This window comes from Scyliorhinus canicula, chromosome 1 (assembly GCF_902713615.1).
Source record: "Scyliorhinus canicula chromosome 1, sScyCan1.1, whole genome shotgun sequence".
NCBI classification, from domain to species: Eukaryota; Metazoa; Chordata; class Chondrichthyes; order Carcharhiniformes; family Scyliorhinidae; genus Scyliorhinus; species Scyliorhinus canicula.
In genome coordinates this window covers 29480943-29505790 of record NC_052146.1, presented here as the reverse complement: position 1 = coordinate 29505790, position 24848 = coordinate 29480943, and the positions used below count along the sequence as shown (strand labels likewise).

General features: G+C 46.7%; 1 protein-coding gene across 3 annotated transcripts in view; it reads right to left on the bottom strand.

The window, feature by feature from the left end:
• LOC119954419 (clustered mitochondria protein homolog) overlaps positions 1–24848 on the bottom strand; it is a 143746-nt gene that overhangs the window by 49292 nt on the left and 69606 nt on the right. For all 3 annotated transcript variants that reach the window (XM_038779657.1, XM_038779817.1, XM_038779744.1), the window contains exons 9-14: positions 23083–23175; positions 18146–18840; positions 13318–13415; positions 4735–4839; positions 2215–2315; positions 1496–1648 (exon numbers count right to left, since the gene is read on the bottom strand). In XM_038779657.1, coding sequence (XP_038635585.1) covers positions 1496–1648; positions 2215–2315; positions 4735–4839; positions 13318–13415; positions 18146–18840; positions 23083–23175 — 1245 coding nt within the window. The remainder of the gene's footprint in view (positions 1–1495; positions 1649–2214; positions 2316–4734; positions 4840–13317; positions 13416–18145; positions 18841–23082; positions 23176–24848) is intronic.

Sequence of the window (24848 nt, the reverse complement as noted above, 5' to 3'; positions counted from 1 at the left end):
CAGCTAACTGTATTAAATTTTACATCAACACTTATTTTAGTTACCAATCCCGGTGTGCTTAAGTTCCACACAGAAACAGAGGAGATTTATTGTTGATTCAGTGAGATAAGCTGCCATCTCAAATGGAAAAAGCTTATACCATAGAATTATACCACTTCATGCTTATTATAAAGATAACTGGTCTGGAGATAATTATTTGTTCTGTTACAGATCATCCCATTCCCACCATGATTAGAGACCCACACACTTTCCTGATACATCATCATGAATGGAAGTTCAAATCCCATATGTTTCCCCATTTGATTTTCTCTCCTACACTTCTGAATATGATGGCTTGTGCTGAGGTCATTTGGGACTGAATTTTCCCAGCGTATTGTTGATGTCAGGGTTTACAAAACAGTGGTGGTGGGTGGTGGTGGTGGTGGTGGTGGTGGGGGGGTGGGGGGGTTGCCCACCTTCTTCCCACCATGCCAAATGGAAATGGCCTGTGTTGGGGGGGGGGGGGGGGGGGGGGGGGGGGGGAGGGCTCAGCTGCCTGCTCAGCAGCCAATTAAGACTCTCTGCCCACCTCAGTGGGTATTTTACTCACACCAGAACACCCACTGTCACATGGGGAGGCCTCGAGGTGAAACGCAGCAGCCTTCCAAAAGGTTGTGTGTGTGTGTGTGTGTGTGTGTGTGGGTGGGAGAGGGGGGGGGGGGGCTTAAAAAAAAAGGATTCATGGTTCACAGAGGGGCCCTGCTACCCGTTGGCCGGTAATGCCAACTTTGCATCAACGAGCACCATCGCTGATCCAAGAAAAATGTCCCCCACCACTCTTGACCGCCATTCCTTTGGTAGCCAAGTCCCAGTTTCCGTCCAAAGATCTACCTGATATTGGAGGGCACCTCATCATTGAAGCACCTTTTACCAGAAGCTCCAGCTTCAATGACTAGCGCTGGCACTGCTACTTGGGTCTGTAGTTCTTGGGGAAGGCCTGACCTTCCTAATTGACTGGCAGCCCAATGTCAGTCATTTAATTGGCCACATCCAGCAATTTGCTGCCCCTGGTCCAACCACCTATCGAAGCAGGGTCTGCTTTTTGCTCCAGTGCCAGGACTTGCCAATGAGGAACAAAATTCAGCTCCCTGGTTCACAATTACCCTCTGTACAATACCCAAGTGGCTCTTCCTCAGGTGTATATTTAGCGTTGCATCACAGCTGAACCCACTACAGTCTGTATACCTACTCAGGCAGAGATACCAAAGATGATTCTTGGTCTCAGTGACAGCTTGGCCAAGATCAGCTAACTCTGCACAGTTTAGGGATCAAAGTTGGAATTCCTAGGTTTAATGGCTGAGTTCCACACTATGCAGTAAAGTTATGAACTGAGCCATTGAAATAGCCCATCGAGTAAAAAGTCAGGGTCATCAATTATGAGTGGAGACATTTCAGGACAACGCACATGTACACAATCCTCCTCCGCAAATATATCTCTCCTTAGCTAAATACATACAGAGATATGATCCAGGAACGGTTTGTCTTCTGAGTGGCTAATCAGCTGTGCTATTTTACCAATGTATCGAATATTAATTCCATAGTTGTGCAGGGCGTTTGTCAGCATGCTACCATCGGCAGGCACAATGATATGATTTGCACAGTCTTTGATCTGAAAAACAGAAAGGGAAATAAAGGTCAATCTGTATGCCAGACACCATTTAATAGACATTTTCTACCAACAGCCAGACGTCCTCCACAACCAGTTAATGACAAACAACAGCTGTGAAAACATTCCATCCAATGGTGCTCATTTGTTTTCAAATTGAGAAGTCCGAGGCTTACAATCAAAACTATCTGTGCTGGTTCTATTCTAGTTCCATTTCCTTGCTCTCCCCATGCCCTTTAATATGCTTCTTGAAGCATTTAGTCAAGTCCTCCTCAAAACACTGGTTCAGTAGCTATTTGTAAAAATACATTCCACAATCGTAATAAACAAATACATAAAAACAATTCAGCAGTCGTTGGGATTTCTCTCCTCCGCATCCCCCCCACCCCCTCCCCTATCAAACCTTTCGCAATTTCAAACACTTTAAATAAAAATTTCCTGAAACCTTTAACGCTCTCAAAGTATAGTTTTTTTTTACTGTAAGACGTCAGTCACAATGTTAATATTTTCTCATTTCCGATCTCGTTCTTGCAAATCCACTTTTGTCTTGTTCTTTAAAAATCACTTACAAAACTGGGAATGGTTACAGACACAAGAAAAGCCGCAATTTCCTTCATCAGGCGCTTCTGAAGTTGCAACGCCGGCTGTTCACACTCAGGGAATCTTACAGCTGCAACAAAAATTCAACCCCGATTACAAACATCCCACTGCTTTTACGATGCACCACAGCAATTAAAAAAACAACCCATAGCACTTAAATGCACAACACGCACATTGATTTGCAATGCATTCACAATAAGCCAATAAACACAATGCACTTGTGGTAAGGTAAATTATCCATTCAATGTGGTGGAATAGCAGACCATTTTGGTGGGAATCACTGGGTTTCCCCCATAATCATGCTAATGTTGAAGAATACCTTTCAATCTTAGTACCATATTTTCTTTGGTGAAAATGTTTTTGTCAAGATATCAGCTGTTTTGAATGGAGATGGCACAGTTCTCCACTGTTGACCAATGCTATCTATGGCCTCACTTTATGGGCGGAATTCTACACAAGGCCCGACGCCGTTGTGAAACCCAGAGAGGTTCACAACGGCGTCGGAGGCCGCTCCTGGCCCCCTATTCTCCCCCCGCCGGGGGGCTAGGAGGGCCGTGCCGTAAATCTCGGCTGCGGGGCCTTGTCGCTGGCGTCAAGGCCCGGCGCGCCGAGAATGATGCGGCCGGCGAGCCTAATGACGTTGGCCGGCGCCAACCCGCGCATGCGCGGCTGATGTCACGACGGCTCAAACCCGCGCATGCACAGTTGCCATCTTCCCCTCCGCTGACCCACAAGACGTAGCGGCTTGAACTTGAGGGGTGGCGTAGGGGAAAGAGTGCGTCCCTTTGAGACGCCGGCCCGACGATCGGTGCCAGTCCCCTCCTGAGCACAGTTGTGGTGCTCACTCCCCTCTCCGCCCCCCACAAGCTACAAACCAGCTGCTGGCACCATGTTCACGCCGGCAGCGACCAGGGGCGGGATTCTCCGACCCCACGCAGGGTTGGAGAATTGGCGGGAAGCGGCGTGATTTCCGCTCCCGCAGGTCTCCTAATTCTCCCGCCGGTAAAAAACCGGCGTTGTGCAAATCCCGCCGGCAGCCTGTGAAAACAGCTGGCGCCGGCGGGATTTCTTTTTTTAACAACTAACCTTAAATCTCCGGCCCGGATGGGCCGAAGTCCCGCCGCTGGGAGGCCTTCTCCCGCCGCCGAGGTGTACACCACCTCGGAAACGGCGGACTCAGCGGCGCGAGCGGGCCCCCGGGGTCCTGGGGGGGGCGGGGGGCGATCGGACCCGGGGGGGTGCCCCCACGGAGGCCTGGCCCGCGATCGGGGCCCCCCGCTCACTCCGCGGGGCAGTGCCGTGGGGGCGCTCTTTCTCCTTCCGCGCCGCCACGGCCTCCGCCATGGCGGACGCGGAGGAGAACCCCGCATCGCGCATGCGCCGGCAGTGAGGTCAGCGGCAGCTGGCCGCTGACCTCACTGCCGGCGCATGCGCCGACCGCCGAAAGCCTTTCGGCCAGCCCCGCTTCCGACTGCGCCGGGTGTTTGCGCCAGTCTACCGGTGCAAACTGCTCCGGCGCGGGGCTGGCCCCCAAAGGTGGGGAGAATTCCCCACCTTTGGAGGAGGCGCGACCCCTGAGTGGTTGGCGCCACTCCCCTACGCCGGCACCCTCCGTCACGCCGGGTAGGGGAGAATCCCGCCCCAGGTGTGGTTGCCGCTGGCGTGGACTGGTCGGGAACGGCAGGCCGCTCGGCCCATCCGGGTCGGAGAATTGCGGATCACCGTGAAAAACGGTGGCCTGCGATTCTCCGAGCGGCGTGTCGCAAAACGCAACACGCCATTTTGGGGGGGTGGGAAAATCGCGGGGGGTGCCAGAGCGGCCTTCCCGCTATTCTCCCACCCTGCGTGGGAGCGGAGAATCACGCTCTATATCTCCAAACAGTCATTTCGCAAAACAACAATATCTTTCACGATTGGCATCTACTTCCCTCTTCCATTGCTGACAAATACATAGGGCTGGATTCTCCGCTCCGCCGTGCCACATTTCTCTTTTCCTCCTCTGGCGGGATGCTCCGTTATGCTGGCTAGTCAATGGGGTTTCCCATTGTGGGGCAACCCCACGCCGTCGGGAAACTCCCGGCCGGGCTGCCGGCAAAACGGAGCATCCCGCCGGCGGAGAATCCAGCCCCAAGTCTCTCTTAATATGCAGTTCCCTAAGGCCCGGGATCTCCCAGGATATCGGAGGGCCCCAGGTCCTTGCTCTCTGGGCTGGGTGGCATCCTGGCACTGCTGGTGCCACCCGAGCAGTGCCAGCCTGGCAGTGCCACTTGGATGAAATTATGAGGGACCTGGATATGGTGGAGAGAAAGGACACATTTCACTTTGCAAAAAAAACAAAATGGTCAATAAACTGGAGGCTTTGGCAGAAGGATTAGAGTGAAGTCTAGAATAATTATTTCCACCAAAAGGTTGCTGGTGATGGAACTCACTGTTTGGCAGGGTGGAAAATACAAAACCCTTATTGCATTTTATAAAATACTGTACATTACCTGGTGAATAAACATTTGGATTGAAACGAATGTCGAAGATGGTGTCACAAACTGAGCCCAGCTCTCGACATAGTGCTTTAATTTCTTCAGCATCTCTCATATAATCTATGGAGGAAAGTAAGAAAAGACTACAGTGCCAGTTAGGATACACGGTCGGCAGGCATCAACACACCACCATTATATGAGTGCACTTAACATACAACTGAGCGATACTTCAGAAAAGCTCAAACATTAGACAGTATCTCATCCTCCATTTTCCTGGGTGATGTAACACTGTACTCGTTACATTAAAAGCTGTAAAAAAAGAAGATTCCACATGGACAGAGAAGTGTGCAATTGTGACAGCTGGTAAAAGCAGACCCAAGACACGACTGACAAATCATTCTGAGCAGTACGCATGGAAGGTACTGTCTTTACTGATGCTTTGCAGGCCAAGTTGGCCAAATAGCTGCAAAACTGGGTCACAGGTACCAAAAGTTGCCAACTCTAGCAGGATGGATTTCTGGCGATTTTACTACATGATCTCCCATACCAGCAATCTTGTCTGGCCAGCAATCTAAGCTGCAATATTTTTACATCTATTAAAAAGATATTCAATTAATATGAAAAAAAAAGCATTTTAGTTGGCTTGACCCACTGATTTTACCCTGTGGTTGCGGTGCCCAGAAAATTAATCTTTCATTCCGGGAGACCCCCACAAGACAATCCTGTGGGCCCAATTTCTACTGCACCGAATATTATGCAGCATGATGGCAGCCATTTCAAAAATAAGTATTGCCATTGGCAACTGCGGACCTCCTTCACAGATTTAAATGCAGAAAATACGGCTGCGCATTGCACCTGATAAGCTGGATTCTACAGCTGCAAACCGTACGGGCTAGTCCTCCGCACAGTGGGATAACGGGAGGTCAACAAGCCAGCATCATTGCGCCAATATTACAAGTGGGTGCCAAAATTGGACGCCCACCATTTTGAAATAACCAAATGACAAACCTTTGAGCTTGTTTTTATGCAATGTTTCATTCCGCACTCTACTTTTGTGCATCATGCAAGAAAAGGTTTAGGATTTCTTTATGCCAGTTATGTAGAGATGGCACAAAGGTGGAAGAAAAAGCTTGCCAACAGAACCTTGGCTGCATGCAGCAGCAGAGTCTGATGGTGAAGGTGACATCGTGTGTATGTTTTCTGACTTCATTTTTTCACCATTTTGAGCCTGCTGTAAGAAAATTAGCTTGGTGGCCATTGTGAAGTGCTGGGTTCCCAAAGACTGGTGACCAAGGACCTGCACCAAACAATACTTTATTTATCAGCTGAGCAGCTACTCCATACTTGTCCTATACCCGCGCTCTGGAGAAAACGCCCAAGCTCCTGTCATGTGACCCTTTTAGTAGCTGCATCATCATGTGACCACTTGGACTAGTTGGACCACCTGGTCGTATTGAGATGTAACACTGTGCGTGAACAGTAATTATGTACAAACCATTTTATAACATATAAATTGCACAGGCTAATAATAATACATAGCTATTTACATGAGGTGAAACATGGAGTAAGCGATGTAACTGGTGCATAGACCATTGCTTCTCCTCCCCCAACCTTTCATTGGGTAAAGATGAAAGACGAAGGCCAGTTGTAGACTAGTTCATTACATAGACCTGGAGCCTTGTGTTTGGTTGGATCGCACAACTGGAGCATGTGATTGTGCTGTCATTTTCTCAAGATAATCTCATCGGTGTGGATGACCTGGTGCTTTACGTCAGTGTACCCAGCGGGTGCAGGGCTCGCTGCGTAGGCCTCTGGAGGAGCCTCCATGTCCACTGGTGTTATAGACTAGATGACTGGGGTGCCATGTCATCTGTTGGTACTGGTTCCAATACCTGTAGTAGGTGACAGTGGTTGTGTACATAGGGGCACCGTCTGAGGCTGCCATATAACTACTTAGCTGGTCATGGTCATGTGTGGTCTGGATCCTGACCATTTGACCAAGTATTAGAGGGCAGGGTCTGTGGACATTGTAATCATAGTGGGCGCGTTTCTCTGCTCCCCAGGCCGGGTGGGAGAATCGCGGGAGGGCCGCTCTGGCACCCCCAGCGATTCTCCCACCCCCCCAAAATGGCGTGTCGCGTTTTGTGACACGCCGCTCGGAGAATCGCGGATCGCCGTTTTTTACGGCGACCCGCGATTCTCCGGCCCGAATGGGCCGAGCGGCCTGCCGTTCCCGACCTGTTCACGCTGGCGGCAACCACACCTGGTCGCTGCCGGCATGAACAGCGCGCGACAGGTGAGTTTGGGACCTGTGGGGGGTGGAGAGGGGATTGAACACCAAGGCCGTGCTCGGGAGGGGACTGGCCCACGATCGGTGCCCACCGATTGTCGGGCCGGCGCACTCTTTCCCCTCCGCCGCCCTGCAAGATCAAGCCGTCACGCCTTACGGGGCAGTGGAGGGGAAGACAGCAACTGCGCATGCGCGGGTTGGAGCCGGCCAACCTGCGCATGAGCGGCTGACACCATTAGGCACCGCCGGCCGCGTCATTCTCAGCGCGCCGCCTTGACGCCAGCGTCAAGGCCCGGTGGCCGAGTTCTCTGCAACGCCGCTCCTAGCCCCCCGGGGGGGGGGGGGGGATAGGGGGCGCGTAGCGGCCTCCGACGCCGCTGTGAAACACTCCGGGTTTCACGATGGCGTCGGCCGTTGCGGAGAATTCCGCCCAGTGTGTTTTGCTTTTCAATGGTCATTCCTTGAGTACCACCACTCCCACGGATTTCAAGTTTGGGCTGCAGCAGAGCCTTGGCATTCGGAATTGTGGTCCTAATGCCTGAAAAGGAATAATTGTGCTGATGAGGGTAGGCCCTTTCATGGTAGATTTTGCAGACTGAGAACACAGCAGAGTAGCCTGTGCGATCTCGGGCACAGTTTTCTAGAAGGTGGTTGGTTCAGTGTATCACCCGTTCCACCAGGCCATTGGGCTGTGTGCAGAGGAGGCTGATTGTGATATGTTCAAAGTTCCATGTGCATGCAAAGTTTCTAAATTCAGTGAAGATGAATTGGCGAGTATAGTCTGTCAGGAATCTCTGAGGAATGCCATGTGTGGCGAAGTGCCTTGAGCTTGATGATGATTGTGTTACTTGTCATGTTTGGCAGGTTGTAGAGTTAAAACCACCCGGAATACGAATCAACAAAGACTGAATGCTGTTTATCATTCAATTTGAAGATATTAGCTGCTGAGAAAGACCATGGGAGGTCTGGGACCTCATGTTGGTGTAGCGGTTCTTTTAATGTGGCTCGCGTATATTGCATGTTGCACATTTGAAGACTTCCCTCTCCATGTTAGTGTACATGGAGGACCAGTCCAGTGATTTATTGCCCCTGTATCTGGTTTCTTCCAACCCAGCGTACCCCTGGTGAAGTTGTTGGGTGTCGTACATCTGAAGAGAAGTAGGGATGATGAATCGCTGGCCACACAGTAGTAGTCCATCCAGTATGGTTAGTTAACATCTAATGGTGAAGAATAATCACAGCTCATGGGGATGGTCCCTTGAGGGTTCAGGCTAACTCCTCATGATGATGTTGCACAGTTGTCTACAAGTGACGTCTACTTGTAAAGCACCTTTGAGTTCCTGAATTCTATGAAAGGACAGTAGCTCTATTGTCATGATGTGTAGGTCTTCCTTATGATCTGCTTGGCATGCAGTGGGTAGGGAGACTCTGGATAGGGCATCAGCCAAGTACAGCTCCTTACTATGTTTGTAGGTGACACAGATTGCGCCGTTGTATTTTTAGCATCATGCACTGCAGGCGTGCAGACACAGTGTAAAAAGGCTTTTTAGAAATAATTATGAGTGGCTGATGATCAGTCATGACCTAAAGCAATGAGTTCCTTTTCAATTTGTGCATAATGGGTCGCAGTGCTAGTGAGGGTCCTTGATGCAAATGCTGTTGGTCTGCCATTCTCGATACAGACTGTGCTGGGAGGCCTCTGCTGACAGAAGTACAGGTGGTCAAACATCAAGGTATTGGAGCACCAGTGGGACTGTGAGTGCCTGTTTTAGTCTGTTGAAAATCACTGTGTGGTGCTATTGCCAGCACCATTCAACGTCATGGTGGAGGAGTTGGCGAAGAGGTCCAGTCACCTAACTGTAATAGGGAATGAACTTAATAATTGTTCCTCTAAGGTGAGGACCATCAGTAAGATGGTCAAAGATAATTTGTCATACCAGGGGGAAGCGCTGTAAAGCCCCCGAGGATGGCCATATATCGTATAGCCATCATCTTGTCTGGATCTAGCTTCATGCCATTGGCTGTAAGTCATCCACGTAAGAAACTTTATTGACCCTGAGTCAGCATTAAGCAAGGTTGAGCTTTAGCCCCAAGATTCTGATTCTGTCAAGGACTAGGTAAAATACATGCGTCATGTTCTTGCCTAGTACGACCCCAAACCAGGACATGATCAACACTGATTTTACAGGCTTGGCCTGCAAAGATTTGACCTATGCACCGCTGGAAGACCTCGCTGCCAGAGGTGATCCCATGGGCATATGGAGAAATTGGTATCTGCCCACCAGAGAAATGAATGTGAATCATTGAGGATTCTTCATCTAGCAGGATCTGCCAAAACCTGCATGTCACACTCAGTACGCTATAAACTTTGGCATGTCTGCTATCACCTGTTCCATTGTCTGTACACAGCATGATGAGTTCTGAACAGTGCTTTGTTCAAGTGCACTAGATCAATGTATATCCTGACCGCCATCTTTTTTTACTGCAGCCACCATTGCTGAAACCCATTCGGTGGCCCAGTCTATGGGAATTATGACACCCAGTGTCGTCATCCAATGCAGCTTGAATTACTTTCTGCTTCATGCCTATTCAGAGAATCATAGAATTTACAGTGCAGAAGGAGGCCATTTGGCCCATCGAGTCTGCGCCGGCTCTTTGAGAGGACACCCTACCCAAGCCCACATCTCCACCCTGTCCCCATAACCCAGTAACCCCACCCAACACTAAGGGCAATTTTGGACACTAGGGGCAATTTAGCATGGCCAATCCTCCTAACCTGCACATCTTTGGACTGTGGAAGGAAACCGGAGCACCCGGAGGAAACCCACGCACACACGAGGAGAACGTGCAGACTCTGCACAGACAGTCACCCAAGCTGGGAATTGAACCTGGGACCCTGGAGCTGTGAAGCAATTGTGCTAACCACTATACTACCGTTCTGCCCTTATTGGTACTCTTCTCTGAGCACACAACTGTTGGTGATACCAGGTCATTTAGTCTCATGTGGTATATTACTGGTAGCTTACCAATGATGTGACAGTTGAAAAAGTCTTTGTAGTCTCACATTTCTGGGGAGTGGTGTTGCAGAGCATGGACCTCTGCACCAAGTTGGATGAGCCCCAGTGTAACGCTGACCTAGCAGTGGCCTTGAATTCTGCATTTCTTCAACTAGATGAAACTTGAAACTGCCCTGTGGGAGTGAGCGAACTTCTCAATTTCCATTCCACCTTTAACCCGGCTAAACCTGTTAAAATCCAGCCCAATGAGGTAGGGCAAAGTTCCAGCAAGAATGCAGGCCTCATCCACAAAGAGTCCTGGACAGCCTGCTCAGCAAGTCTCTGAAGATAAGGTGGCAATTATTATCATGTGTGGGTTCCTTTGCTTTTTGCTTCAGTTGATCCATGCATTAGCTGTTTCAGCCTCTATTTCTGCAATTTCCTGACTGCCACAGGACTTTCTTTTTCCATTCTAGTTTACTGCTCACTTCGAAGGAGCAAATTTAAAAAAGAGATAATAATGTACATAGGGGTTGGTTCAGCTCACTGGGCTAAATCGCTGGCTTTTAAAGCAGACCAAGCAGGCCAGCAGCACGGTTCGATTCCCGTACAAGCCTCCCCAGACAGGCACCGGAATGTGGCAACTAGGAGCTTTTCACAGTAACTTCATTGAAGCCTACTTGTGACAATAAGCGATTTTCATTTCATTTCATTTTCATTTCACATTCATTTGTGGGGTCCAAAGATGCTGCTTAAGTTAGCAGAGAGTTTGAGATGGAAATGTAACAACTCCTTGGCATTCTGAGTTATGCCCATCACTACCCCAGGATGTGCACTCAAACCCACCAGGGAACACTTGTTTTTAGCCTCTTCCACTTCACAGTTACCTGCTGCCAATGATCTGCACACATCTGGATCAGGGATGCATCTGGCCAGTGTAATGAAGAGTAGCTACCCTAACATTCAAAAGCAGCCAATCTGCCACATTAGTCTACTGTACATTAAGGAAGGTAGATCCTGCAATATTTGATAGGATTGAGAAGCACTGCCGTAACAAATTTCAGCCACCAGGTAGGGGTTAGAGCTTCCTCAGAACCGCACACAATTACCACTGTAAGCAGCAGATCGCTTCATTGTATGAGCTCTGTGGCCTTTGGCTAAGGAAAGGGTCTGTGTTCAATTAATGTTAATTTAAAACGTAATCACGGGAATAACATTGCGCACATCAGTGGCCATTATCCTGGTCTAGTGCCTTCATCATACAGCATTTCAGTGTCTCATCGAAGGCACCCACGGCTGCCGACTCCACTGTGAAAGCTGCTCATGCAGAGGGGCTCCCTCAGCCCAGGCACCTCAAGCATTGGTTTGCTGTCCTTTGGCTGCAATCTCCACCTAAAATCAAGTGATATGGCATTGCAGCGAAGGCACAATAAGACGGTTTCTACCAAGGGCAATGGTTATGCACATTGCTTAAACAGTGCTTTCCAGTTGCCAGCATCGGTTCATATATAAAAGCAAATTACTGCGGATGCTGGAATCTGAAGCAAGAACAGTAAATGCTGGAAAATCTCAGTAGGTCCTACAGCATCTGTGGAGAGAGAATGAAGCGAACGTTTCGCGTCTGGGTGACTCTTCATCCAGACACGAAACGTTAGCCCTATTTTTTCTCCTCAATTGCTGTCAGACCTGCTGAGATTTTCCAGCATTTTCTGTTTTAAGTTCATGATATACTTGTCTTGAAGGATCGCAAAGAAATGTGTGCAATTGTTTAATACACGCACCAACCTTTGCGGACTTCTCCCGAAGGGCCTTTTCTGTGCTGGAGACCTCAATGAATCCATAAATGGTAAATGTACCATTTAATAAGTTGCAGGCAATGACAACTGATCTGGATAATTGCATTGACTGAGTCAAAGACTTCCCTCAATGCAGATACCACCAGTGCTTTTCCTGGCGAATAGCCTTCAGCCACGTATACCTTCACTCCCTGCTCCAGGATCTCCAACGCTACAGCATCGAAAGTGGATAGTTTTACTAGAACCTTCCTGATGCTTTATTATGAACATTTATTCCACTTTTTGTTATCCCACAAATTGTTCTTTTATGGTAAGGCAGCAGGCTTCCAAGATGTTGCACACCTCATCATGTGTACTACTTGTCACGCTCTCCAAGCAAGCTTTTCTTGGGTCTGTCGTCTATTCAAAAGGTACATGGCTTACAATACAAATTTTTCACAGCATCTCACATGGTGCAAGTGGGCCAGGACCCATGTTGAGATTCAGTTATTTTCCAGTATAAAGAACTTGCATTCTTTTGACCTATTTTCACCTATTTTGTAGGCAGGTGTAGCAGCTAATTTGCGCACAACAAGGTCCCATGGAGGCAGAGACTCTCTGAACATTTAAGAAGTATTTAGATGTGCACTTGCAATCCCAAGGCATTACACAAGGCTATGGGCCCAAGTGCTGGAAAATGGGATTAGAAAACATAAGTGTTTGTTTTTGACCGGCGCAGTCCTGATGGACCGAAGGACCTTTACTGCCTCTATGCCGCTATGAATGGCAAGTGAGAAAAATGACCAGCTAATCTCTTTTATTGTTTCTGTTGAGGGACTTATGCTGGCCACTATTTGGTGGCATCTTCAGCTCTTCTTCAAATGGCGCTGTGTGTCAACCGAGCAGAGGAGGTCTCAGTTTGAGGACAAACAAAGCAGTAACAACAGTGCAGCAGTCCCTTGTTACCGCACTGATATGTCGGCTTAAATTATGTGCGAAAGAGCGTGAAATCAGAAATCACAGGCTCGAAGGTAAGAGCATATCAACGAGGAATTCTGATAATTAGCACAAAATCTGGGCTTGATTGCTTTGTTGTATTGACACTGACGTGCTTGCCAGAACTTATTCTCAAACCCATAGAGAGTGCAGCATTTGGAGAAAGGGTTCAATCCTGAGAATATACCCATATCCCAGATAAACAATGACAGCAATGAGTTATTTCACAGAACCCACCCTATCGTGATCTGAAGTTAACTCAATTGAAGTACGAGAACAATTATTTGTGAACCTAGGGCTTCAACATTATTTGAAAATTCAGATTTCACTTGCATATCCCATACAGCAGCATTATTTGTATTTTCTTCCTTCTTCCTTTTTAAAAAAAATACATGCTACATGCACCACTCTGCCAATGTAGACATAGCCTCCGATACCTGACTCACAGCTCTCCCACCCGCCGCAGCTGTTGATAGGTGTTGCATTCCCCCCCACCCAGCCCACCCTCAAACTAACTTCTCCAAGCACTGGACTCCCTTACCATAATTTTCTGTTGCGCTCTCTCCATCCTCCATTAAACTCTTCCTTCTGTCGCTTCTGCGCATTTTCTCCTTCAAGAGCTTTGCGAACTGCGTGTGCCTAAAGTATGAAAAACAGCCGAACATAACACGTGCAGAGATGGTGAGTTGGTGGTTAGCAGCAGCGCCACCACCATCAATATTACAGAACATGGATTTCTTACTGTACGTTCAAGAAATTGTCCTGTTAGGAGGTGAAATTTCAAAATCTGTAATTTGGCGCACTGGAGTTGCAAAGCGATGAACTGCGCAGCAATGGGTCTCACAAATTCCCTGCACCAATAGAACATGCCAAGTGGAGGGGCGGGGCTTTGCACCAGGTGATGAGGTGAGAACCAGAGGGCAAGTCTCCTGATCTACACACTCCATCAAGGCTTTGGCAAAAGCCTGGGAGCACGTTACCTAGTTACTCCTAGAAACTATTCAACCGGTATGGAAGCCAAGCAATCTTCCTCACAAAGTGGGACAAACTAAAAATCTATCATTATTTTGTACCATGTACAATATTTATAAATTTATACTTCATAGCAATTTAAATGCAAACATGTTTAAGATATAGCAGAAGAGAGTTTTCAAAGAGGTTTATAAATTTTAACCCACCTCCTACAAGCCTGAGCTCCCTGTCCAAGCCTACTTAACATCTACTCAATCCAGGTTGATCTCAATGAGGATCTCGTCAATATCTATCCTGGTGTTTGCTTTAAAAAACAAATGATCTCACTATGCAGAACCTGCGCTCCAATAGACAGCATTGTTCAAACGCCACATCATATGTGTTGCGCCCACCTCATGACTTGTCCAGGCTACTCATGAAACCAGTTCACCATATTCAGTTTCTAATTTTAGCTGCATTATCATCAGGTGACAGTGGGCTAAAGCCAGGATCCGTCCCACGTGGAAGAGAGAGAGGGAGGGAAAAGCAAAGGCACACCATAATGTGTTTACATAATTCCCAACAGGAGTGCAGTGTACGCCATGAGGAGAATATCTGAAGTAAAAAGGTCTAAATCATCTGGTCCCACCCACCATGCGAATCGTCAGAGGCAACAGATGGACAATCCAAAGGTCCATCAACCTCAGGCGGGAATTTCCGCGGGAATTTCCAGTCCCAGGGTTGAAGAGACCTGAAAATTCCACCCATACCTTTTAAATATAAATTTAGAGTACCCAATTCATTTTTTCCAATTAAGGGCCAATTTACCGTGGCCAATTGATCTACCTTGCACATCTTTGTGGGGGGGGAGGGAGGGGGGGGGGGGAGCACAGTGGTTAGCACAGATCCTTCACAGCTCCAGGGTCCCAGGTTCGATTCCCGGCTTGGGTCACTGTCTGTGCGGAATCTGTACGTTCTCCCTGTATCTGCGTGGGTTTCCTCCGGGTGCTCCAGTTTCGTCCCAAGGTCCAAAGATGTGCAGGTTAGGTGGATTGGCCACGATAAATTGCTCTTAGGTGTTCAAAAAGGTTTAGGTGAGGTTACTGGGATAGGGTGGAGGTGTGGGGTGTTCTTTCCAAGGGCCGGTGCAGACTTGATGGGCCGAATGGCCTTCTTCTGCACTGTAAATTCAATGATTCTATAATCTTTGTGTTGCGGGGGGGCGAAACCCACGCAAACACGGGGAGAATATGCTAACTCTACATGGACAGTGACCCAGAGCCGGGATCAAACCTGGGACCTTGACGCCGTGAGGCAGCAATGCTAACCACTGTGCTACCGTGCTGCCCCAAACTCACCCAAACTTATCATCAATGCAAAATGTCAATGGAGCATCATTTTAATTTCCTTTTGGATTTATCTGACTGTAGTCCCAGATGTTGATAGGGGTGCTACAATTAGCTCAGTTATGCCAAGGTTTGAGGAATGAAGTGAGGGAGGGGTATTAGTCAATATAACTTCATTTAATCACTATTCAGTGATGCCGTGAGGGAAAGTGCACATTTATAGTTGTTGGGTGACATCAGACCCCCCGTCCCCCCACCCCCTCCCCTTTCTCCCCGGACACGGACACACTTGTTAGATTTATACAGGTAGAACACAATGTGGTCAGGTACCAAAGGTCAGTGAGGTCAGCCAGTACCACAGTACTGCACAGAGTAAGATACAAGGCATTTAAAGAAACAACAGAAAATAGATTTTCAAAATTACTGGATGTAGTTTACGTGGGCCAGGATTGTGCAGCCCTGCCAGGGCATGTCTCCCCTGGTGGAAGCGGCGGCCATTTAAATTGCTGGTTATTCTGGCAGGGCTGTAATGTCCCACAAGGTGGGAGGGATGGTAAAATCCTGACCATGGATTATCAAAAAACATTCATAAGAAACCATACATGACTCTCCAGGCCCCCACAAAGCTACTGTTGGCACGTCAATTGAAAATGGAACACTGAGGTCAAATGAGACCAAGACACACATCAGACCTGATCTACCTGAATGGCAAAACAGATTTGAGAGACTGAATAGTCTACTCCTGTTCCGAAGTTCTTGCTTATGACAAAGAAACTATACATAGAAATAATGAGGAGGTGATAGACAGCAACAGTTAGAGATGGAAGTAATAATCTCAAACTGGAAAGAGGAATATGATGTGTACTGCAGGACTTAAATTGAGACTATCCTCAGCCAATTTTTGATCCAATTTGCCAAATTTCCTTGGATCCCATGTGCTGTCAGTCTCCCATGTGGAACCTTATTAAAAGCTTATTTTATTAAAAGCCCGGTCACCTCTTTGAAAAATTCAATCAAGTTGGTCAGACATGACTCTGCCTAACTGCGAACTGTTCTTGATTAATCCTTGCCTCTCCAAATGCAAGATTAATTCGGTCTCTCAGAATTGTTTCGAATAGCTTCTCCACCACTTAGGTTAGACTGACTGGCCTGTAGTTTCCTGGTTTATCTCTTCCCCTCTTCTTGAATAATGGTACCACATTGGCTATCCTCCAGTCCTCTGGCACCTCTACAGTGGCCAAAGAGGAACTGAAATTTGAATTAAAATTTATTTTAAAACAAAATTCCAATTATGGGGCAATTTAGCCGACCCTACACATCTTTGAGTGATGGGGGTGAGACCGGTTCGGATTAGGGGAGAATGTGCAAACTCTACACAGACAGTGACCCGGGTGCTGGGATCGAACCCAGGCCCTCGCACCGTGAGACAGCAGTGCTAACCACTGCGCCACCCTGGAATTGAAAATTATTGCCAGCACCCCTGCTATTTCCTCCCCTGCCTCACTCAACAGAATACATTTAATCTGGCCCTGGAGATTGGTCTACTTTTAACGCAGCTGGGCCACTCAGAACCTCCTCTCTATCTATGTTAATCTCTTTAATTTTATTGCAGAACTTCTCCCTGATTTCTACACCCACTCCGCCCCGTCACAAGTGAATACCGACACAAAGTATTAATTTAGAACTCCGACTCCAGACACAAATTACCACTATGGTCCTCAATGGGCCCTCTTTTTTCCCTTGTTATCCTTTTACCATAGGACCATAAGACATAGGAGCCTTAATGTACTTGTAAAACAACGCAGGATTTTCTTTTATTTTCCCTGCCAGCATCCTTTCATGTCCCCTTTTTGCTCTACTAATTACCTTTTTAATTTTCCTCTTGTACACTCTATACGTCTCTAGGGCTTCTGCTGTTTTGAGCCCTCAATATCTGCCAGAAGCCTCCCTTTTTCTCCTTATAGAATGCTGTATATCCCTCGATATCCAGGGTTCACTGGATTTGTTGGTCCAACCTTGTACTCTCCCTATTTCCTTCTTGAATGCATCCCTATCACTACCCTATTACTTTTACACTTCTCGGAAAATTGCCAACATATCTGCTCTTCTATTTCTCCCAGACTGTTAGAGCACCTATAGAACACTCCCAGCAATGTGATTGCTCTTGTTTTTTAAGTTCTACTTGTATGGCTTCAGTTGAAGAGACTTCTAAGATGTCATCCCTCTTTCTGCTATAATTGATTCCCTGATCAAAATTGCAATACTCTCTCCTGTTTTACCTCCTTTCCTATCTCGCCTAAAGATCCTGCAACCTGGAATAGTGAGCTGCCAATCCTGTCCCTCTCTCAACCATGTCTCAGTGACAGCAATGACATCATACCCTCATGTAATAATTTGTGCCCTCAATTCATCTGCCTCGTTCTTCAGACTCCTTGCATCAAAATAAATATCATCCAATCTTGCCAGACTCCCTGGTGATTTAACTGGTCTAGACATTCTATGCCTTCCTAACTCACTTGATGACTCTTCTAATCCCTGCTGAACCTTCACTCAGGATCCCAAGTCCCTGTCAAGTTAGTTTAAACCCTCCCCAACAGCAAACTTGCCTACAAGGACACTGGTCCCATTTCAGTTCAGGTGCAAATTGTCTGCCTTGTACAGGTTCCACGGTCCCCATAAACAGTCCCAATGTCCCAGAAATCTGGCGCCCTCCCCTAAGATTCTCCAGTCACGCATTCATCTGGACCAACCTCCTATTTCTATACTCACTAGCACATGGCACCAGAAGTAATCCAGAGATTATTACCTTCTGGATCCTGTTTTTTAATCTACTTCCTAGGTCCCTAAACCCTGTTTTCAGGACCTCAACCCTTTTTCTGCCTATATCATCGGTACCAATGTGTACCACAATATCAGTCTGTTTGCCCTCCCCCTTAAGTATGTGGGAGTGGGATATGTCTATTTGGAGAAATGCATCAACACAGAGAGGGTTGATCAAAAGAGCAAATACTGTGCTGTAATGTTCTAAGATTCTCTATGCATTCTGACAAATTACATTAGATAAAACATTACTTATATTGGACGAAATTCTCCACTAGTTCTGGTCGTAGGCAGCACAGTTTATGTCGATATTCCTTTGGAAATCCTAATCTTCGACAGTCCTCATGCAATTCTTCACCAACGATTGGCAGGAAGTTCAAATCTGAGGGGAATGTCCGGAACAGATCCAGAAAGTAGCGCCGCCCGTCATCGCCGACAATCCCTTTGCAATCCACAGAGGAGCACAACAGAATTGGCTGTTCTAATTCATTCAGGACCAGGTGCTTCTGAATCCAAAGGGGACTGGAGGTTTTCAGCAACAAGTTGATGTATTCATGATTAGAAATGACAGTCTTCCCACAATCTACCAATCCATACATCACGTTCTGATCCTGCATCTGTTCCAGAATTCCAGGGATAATAGACTGCGCGATTATCCGATAGCCCCGGTAATCCACTATTACAGTCCCCAAAACATGCAGGCCCTCCACGTCCAAGTTACTGTAAGCTTGGATCCCTTTCAAGTCATTGTTGGATGCAACATAGGCAGCCTGATCCCCCCCGGAATCTTTGTAGCTGTCCTGGATATCGAAACCGAAGCTGAAGAAAATGTTATTCCAGATGAAAATCTGCATTTTGGTGTAGTCTCCTGGGTTGATGGCCATGATGTTCCCATCGACCACTGCCATTGCACCACGGGTGGCAGCTGCAACAAAATCACTGTTCACCTAGTCAGAAACAAAAAGGGCATCTTAATTGGTTACTCTGTTTGGAGGCCTGTCTGATTGGGGGATAATCTTTAATGCAGTGAAAGCTAACCGCCCTTACACACAGCCCAGATGCAAGTTCAAAACTTCCCAAGCCTCCAAGGTGACAGTGTAAGTAAGAGAGTGGATCTTATGCTGAAAACAGTGGAGGCTGACCCAATTGGAAATTCCATATCAGCAAATTTAAGAAATTGTTGGAATACACATTCAGCAGCATCATAACATCATTACGGTGCTGAAGGAAGCCATTTGGCCCAAGTTGACTGCACAGACTCGTCGAATAAGCAACTCTCCCAGTGCCATTTCCCTGCTTTCTCCCTGTAACCCTGTATACTATTCCATTTCATAAAACAGTCCCATTCCCTTTTGAATGCTCCAATTGAACCTGCCTCCACCATATTCTCAGGCAGTGCATTCCAGACCTAATCATTCACTGCACGAAAAAGCCTTTTCCTCATATCACTTTTGCTTCTTTTACTAATTACTTTAAATCTGTACCCTCATTCTCAATCCTTTCACGAGTAGAGAGATGGCAAATGGAGTTTAATCCTGACAAATGTGAGGTAATGCATTTTGGCAGGTCTAACATAGAGGGGAAATATACCGAAAATGGTAAAACTCTTAGGAATACAGAAAGTCAGAGAGATCTGGGCATGCATGTCCACAGATCTTTGAAGGTGGCAACACAAGTGGACAAGGTGGTCAAGAAAGCTTATGGAAAGCTTGCCTTCATTGGATGGGGTATTGAGTGTAAAAACTGGCAAGTCATGCTGCAGGTGTATAGAACCTTGGTAAGGTCGCACTTTGAATATTGCGCACAATTCTGGTTGCCACACTGCCATAAAGATGTGGGGGCTTTGAAGAGGATGCAGAGGAGGTTTACCAGGATGTTGCCTGGTCTGGAGGGTGTTAGCTATGTGGCGAGGCTGAATAGACTCGGACTGTTTTAATTAGAAAGACCAAGGTTGAGGGGTGATCTGAGGGGTCTATAAGATTATGAGGGGCATGGATACAGTGGATGGGCAGGCACTCTTTCCAAGGGTGGAGGGGCCAGTCACCAGGGGGCATAGGTTTAAGGGCCGTAGGGCAAGGTTTAGAGGAGATGTGCGAGGCAGGTTTTTTACGCAGAGGGTGGTGAGTGCCTGGAATGCGTTGCCAGGGGAGGTTGTGGAAGCAGATACATTAACGGCGTTCAAAAAGCATCTTGACAAACACATGGATAGGATGGGTATAGAGGGATATGGCACAAGGAAGTGCTGAGGGTATCATGACCGGTACAGGCTTGGAGGGCTGAAGGGCCTGTTACTGTGCTGTATTGTCCTTTGTTCTTTGAGTTTAAATGTCAAATCTCCTCTCAGCCTTCTTTTCTTGGAAGAAAAGTCTTAACTTCGCCAATCTATTAAGGCATCAAGGGATATTATGGGGTGGGGAGGGGGGTGGGGGGGGGGGAATCATGGCTCATCATCAACTATGGTGGTGCTGGATCAAGGGGCTGAATGGTCTACTCCTGTTTCTAGTTCCCCTGTTTCTATCTTCATAACCAAAGTTCCTCATCCCTGGAACCATTCTGGTGATTTATTTCTGCATCCTCCCGAATCCCTTCACATCCTCCTAAAGTATTGCACAATACTTTTCCTGAGGCCGAACTAGTGACTTATGCAAGCTCAACATAACGTCCTCGATCTTGTAATCTGTGCCCTATCAATAAAGCCCAGGAGACTGTATGCTTTATTTACTGCTCTCTCAATCTGTCCTGCCACCTTCAATGACTTTTACATATATACATACAGCCCCCCCCCCCCCCGCTCCTGCATCCGCTTTACAGTTGTATCTTTTGTTTTATATTGTCTACTTTCAACCTATCAAAATTAATCACTTAATATTTCTCTGCATTTAACTTCATCTGTCACCTGTCCACTAATTCCACCAACTTGCCTCTGTCCCTTTGAAGTTCTGTACAATCCTCTTCAGAGTTCACAATGCTTTTGTATCATCCACAATATTTGAAATGGTGCCCTGTACACCCAGGTCTAAGTCAGTAATGTATATCAGGAAAAGCAAGGGTCCCAACACCGATCCCTGGGGTACTCCACTACAAACCTTCTGCTAGCACAAAAAACGTGCATTAACCACTGTTCTCGGTTTCCTGTCACACAGACAATTCCACATCTGTGGGCCTTATGAAAGAAGGCAGTTGTGTGTAGAACCTCATAAACCCAAGGACCGCCCCCACCTTATCCCCCTGCCATATTGGAAGAGGTTATGCAACGTCATTAGGCTAGCAATGGCAAGGGTAATTTCAGATCGACTACAGAGCAGATTATGGAGTCATAAAAAAATCACGTTTACATACTTTTTAACCCTAGAAACATCATCGGCATTTGATGTATCATAGAGCACAATATTCCTTCTCTCAGAAGCAAAATTATTTGGCAGCATTCATATTGTGTCTAACTTCCTGAAAAGCATATAAAATCCTTGTTCTATTACACTGATCCTTTCTATCAGAGATCCACAATTCCCTGTTGATTGTGACTAGAAGTCTGCGAACTGCAGAAACTAATTAGCATGTATTTCTTCCGCAGGAGAAGGCAACACGTGATGCCCAGGAGCGGCAGGTCGCTGGAGGTAAATATCCCAACACACACTATTTAAGAGTAATCGTCATAATGGGTTTCAACTCTGATCTGGCAGTTGAGGATGGGGATGATCCATCATGGGCTGGTTCAATGTGTATGCTTTCTTAGATAGTTATACTATTCTGTGTCTTCGTTAGTTGCCATTTCCTTCTTAACCAGATAGTAGAAAGTAGAATGCTGCTCAAGCACACCAAAGTCAACTGGATTATCTTCAGATCCTGCAAGGATATAGCAGAGAAGAACAAGCCCTTTCAGTTTCCACTAGTCCTAGCAATACTGGCAAACACTCACCTCCCTCATTATTCATCGGTTTCCTTGTCGCCAGCAGCCCTGACACATCCACCCATGAGGTACAACTGGCACTGAAGAATTGACAAGTGAGGAGGCCCAGAGCACAAGAAAGGTAGAAGATGCAGATGTGGAAGTGGAGCTTGATGTAGTTGAGCGGAGGCACAACACAGGTTTGCCACTAACTGTGGAACAGATGGATGGTGATCTCAAGCGTTCTGACATAAAGAGAAGGGGTGCCAGTATGGAGAATCAGAGATTCTGTATACTCTCCTTCAAGATGTGCATCAAATTTCCATTCCACAGCCCAAAATCAGAAACGGATTCAACAAATTTCAGGAGAAAAGTTTGGAAAAAAGAACAGCTATGGGAGTAACTGCAAAACTTCTCCAGAGGATGATGGATCCTGGAAAGTCAAGCGATTCAACATGGAGATCCCGAATGTAGGTCAGCAGCTCCTGCACTAGGGTCAATTTCAACTTGAAAAGAATACAGGCCAGCATCTAAGGGGGACTTGCAGGTATTTATTTTACTCGCCAAGGGATGTATGATGTCATTCTCATATCATGAGGCCTGCTCCTCCACTCATTGGTCACCAGAATCCTGTTGCCAAGACAAAGAGTGGGCATGTCCTGCGTTTATCCCAGAACGCGAGTGCCCTGTGAGGAGGCCCAAGACCAACCTAAGAAGTGCAGCTATCTATATCTCAGACTTATGCATCTGGGCCTGCACAGGTTGCTAAATGGATAGGCTCTCTTCTTATGCAGCTGGATTAATCTGCCTTCACTTAAAGCTTCCTCTTCCCCAGCATACAAATCATGGAAAGTAGGATTCTCAATAGGAAATCGATTGTGCAGGCTCCAGGTCAGAGTTCAGTAACTGACTAAAACAAAAGTGATTTCCATGGGTTCTGCAGAATATATCCCCCCCCCGCCCCACCTCTCATTCCAATAATAATGCTGGCTGGTCTATTGGTATTTCACTTGTATCACAAGTTCCAGGAGGTATGTGACAATTCTCCAATGTGTCTGCTAGTCAGTCATTCAACTCAATGGTTTGTCACCGATTGAGGCTACTGTTCTTAGCCCTGTCACTGTGTAAGTCAACAAGGCCACATGGTTTCCTTGAGGGCCTCTGGATTTATCACTGTGTCTAGATAAGATGCACCCAATTCTGCTCTCACACAACAACTGGAAGTACATGGTGTTAATGTTGTGGTGAAATGCAATTAAAACCTCATGCGGATCATGTAAAAGAGTGTGGTTTTGTTCCTCACCTTGAAGATGGTCTGCTTCCTCACTATCCGCTGCATCAGGTCCTGACAGGGCATCTCCCTTGCCATCTGCAACTCCTCATTCCAATCCCGGGGCTTTAGGGAAACGAGAAGCAGTAAATCATTCAATTTTTTAAAAAAGGCTGAATAATCATAATATATTATCAGCCATCACACAAATTAGTTCTAGTTTATTCAGTTATTAAAACATTTTCACAAAATATATTTTGGCATGAATGATTAAATCATTTCCATCCCAATGCTCGCTGTTGAGCGCTATAGACTAACTGATGCCAAGTAGAGTGAGCACACAAAACAACTCTTTACTCTGGTACATCCACACTTTTGAATATTGCGCCCAATTTTGGGTCCATGTACACATGGTGAAAGATATCAGGGAAAGGGCCCAGGAAGGAAAATTAGAATCTTTTGAATGAAGTCTCGAGTTAATATCATTTACTCTGACGAAATGTAAGTCTGGCACATATGGAGTTAAATGTGGGACTGAGTACAGTACTGCCCATACAGTAATGCAAGAAAACATATGACCCACACCCAGGGTCAGTCTAATGTTACAGAATCATAGAATTTGCAGTGCAGAAGGAGGCCATCCGGTCCATCGAGTCTGCACCAGCCCTTGTACAGTGCACCCTACTTAAACCCTCACCTCCACCCTATGCCCGTAATCCAGTAACCCCACCTAACCTTTTCGGACACTAATTTAGCATGGCAAATCCACCTAACCTGTACATCTTTGGACTGTGGGAGGAAACCGGAGCACCTGGAGGAGACCCACACAGACATGGGGTGAACGTGCCGACTCCGTACAGACAGTGACCCAAGTCAGGAATCGAACCTGGGACCTTGGAGCTGTGAGGTACCAGTGCTAACCACTGTGCTACCGTGCTTTTGGACAGAGCCATGTGTGCAGAAAGGATGGAGAGAGTTCATAGCTTGCACCCTTCACACAATATTTGTAAACAGTTCGAAGAGTCAATAAAGACTTACAGTTAACCCATGTATGACTATGAAGACTTCGCCAACACTCTACAATATGGTGGCAGCTTGTGGAAAACTAAAGTGTTGGAAGACTGAGAAAAAATTCCGCAAAGCGGTCTGACCAGAAAAGAAGCTCCAGAAGCAGAGGTACAGAGGAAATATTGCCAGGTCAAAGTTCCGAAGAAAGGCTGGGAAACTGGAGGCAGAAATTTAAAATTCTTACTGCAGCACAAGACTCCACTGAACCTCCTTTGGTAGTCCAATTTCTAATCAGAGCGCAGAGTCAGTAGACCTAACAGGGGCAAGCTATATCTTTTAAAACTCTCGGTGACAGCAAGTCTGGCAAAATCTATTTCAGAGTCAGAAATGCAGTTTGGAAAAACCTGCCACTAAAACCAGATCTACAACTCAGTGTGCAAGCTCTCTCCAAAAGGGAAAATTTAATTTGGGAGAAACGCGACTTCTAAACTCAGCTGTGGGAAAGCAAAAAGCCATTTTCTGACAGGTTTGCAACTTTCAAGTGAAATACCGAGCAAGAGAACTCTGCAGGCGGTCGAACCGACCAGCCATTGTTGAAAAAAAATGTTACAGCTGAGCATGATCGCCATCATAGTGGTGCCCACCAGAATCAGCAAGTGCAGGAAATCCCTTTGTCTCCAAGAAATGGCGACGCCATCTCAAAATTAAGAATGCTCTTAAAGCAGAACCTCCACCTTTATATTTCTGGCTCAGAATTTCAATCCTCCAGAACAATTTGGACTTAGCCACAT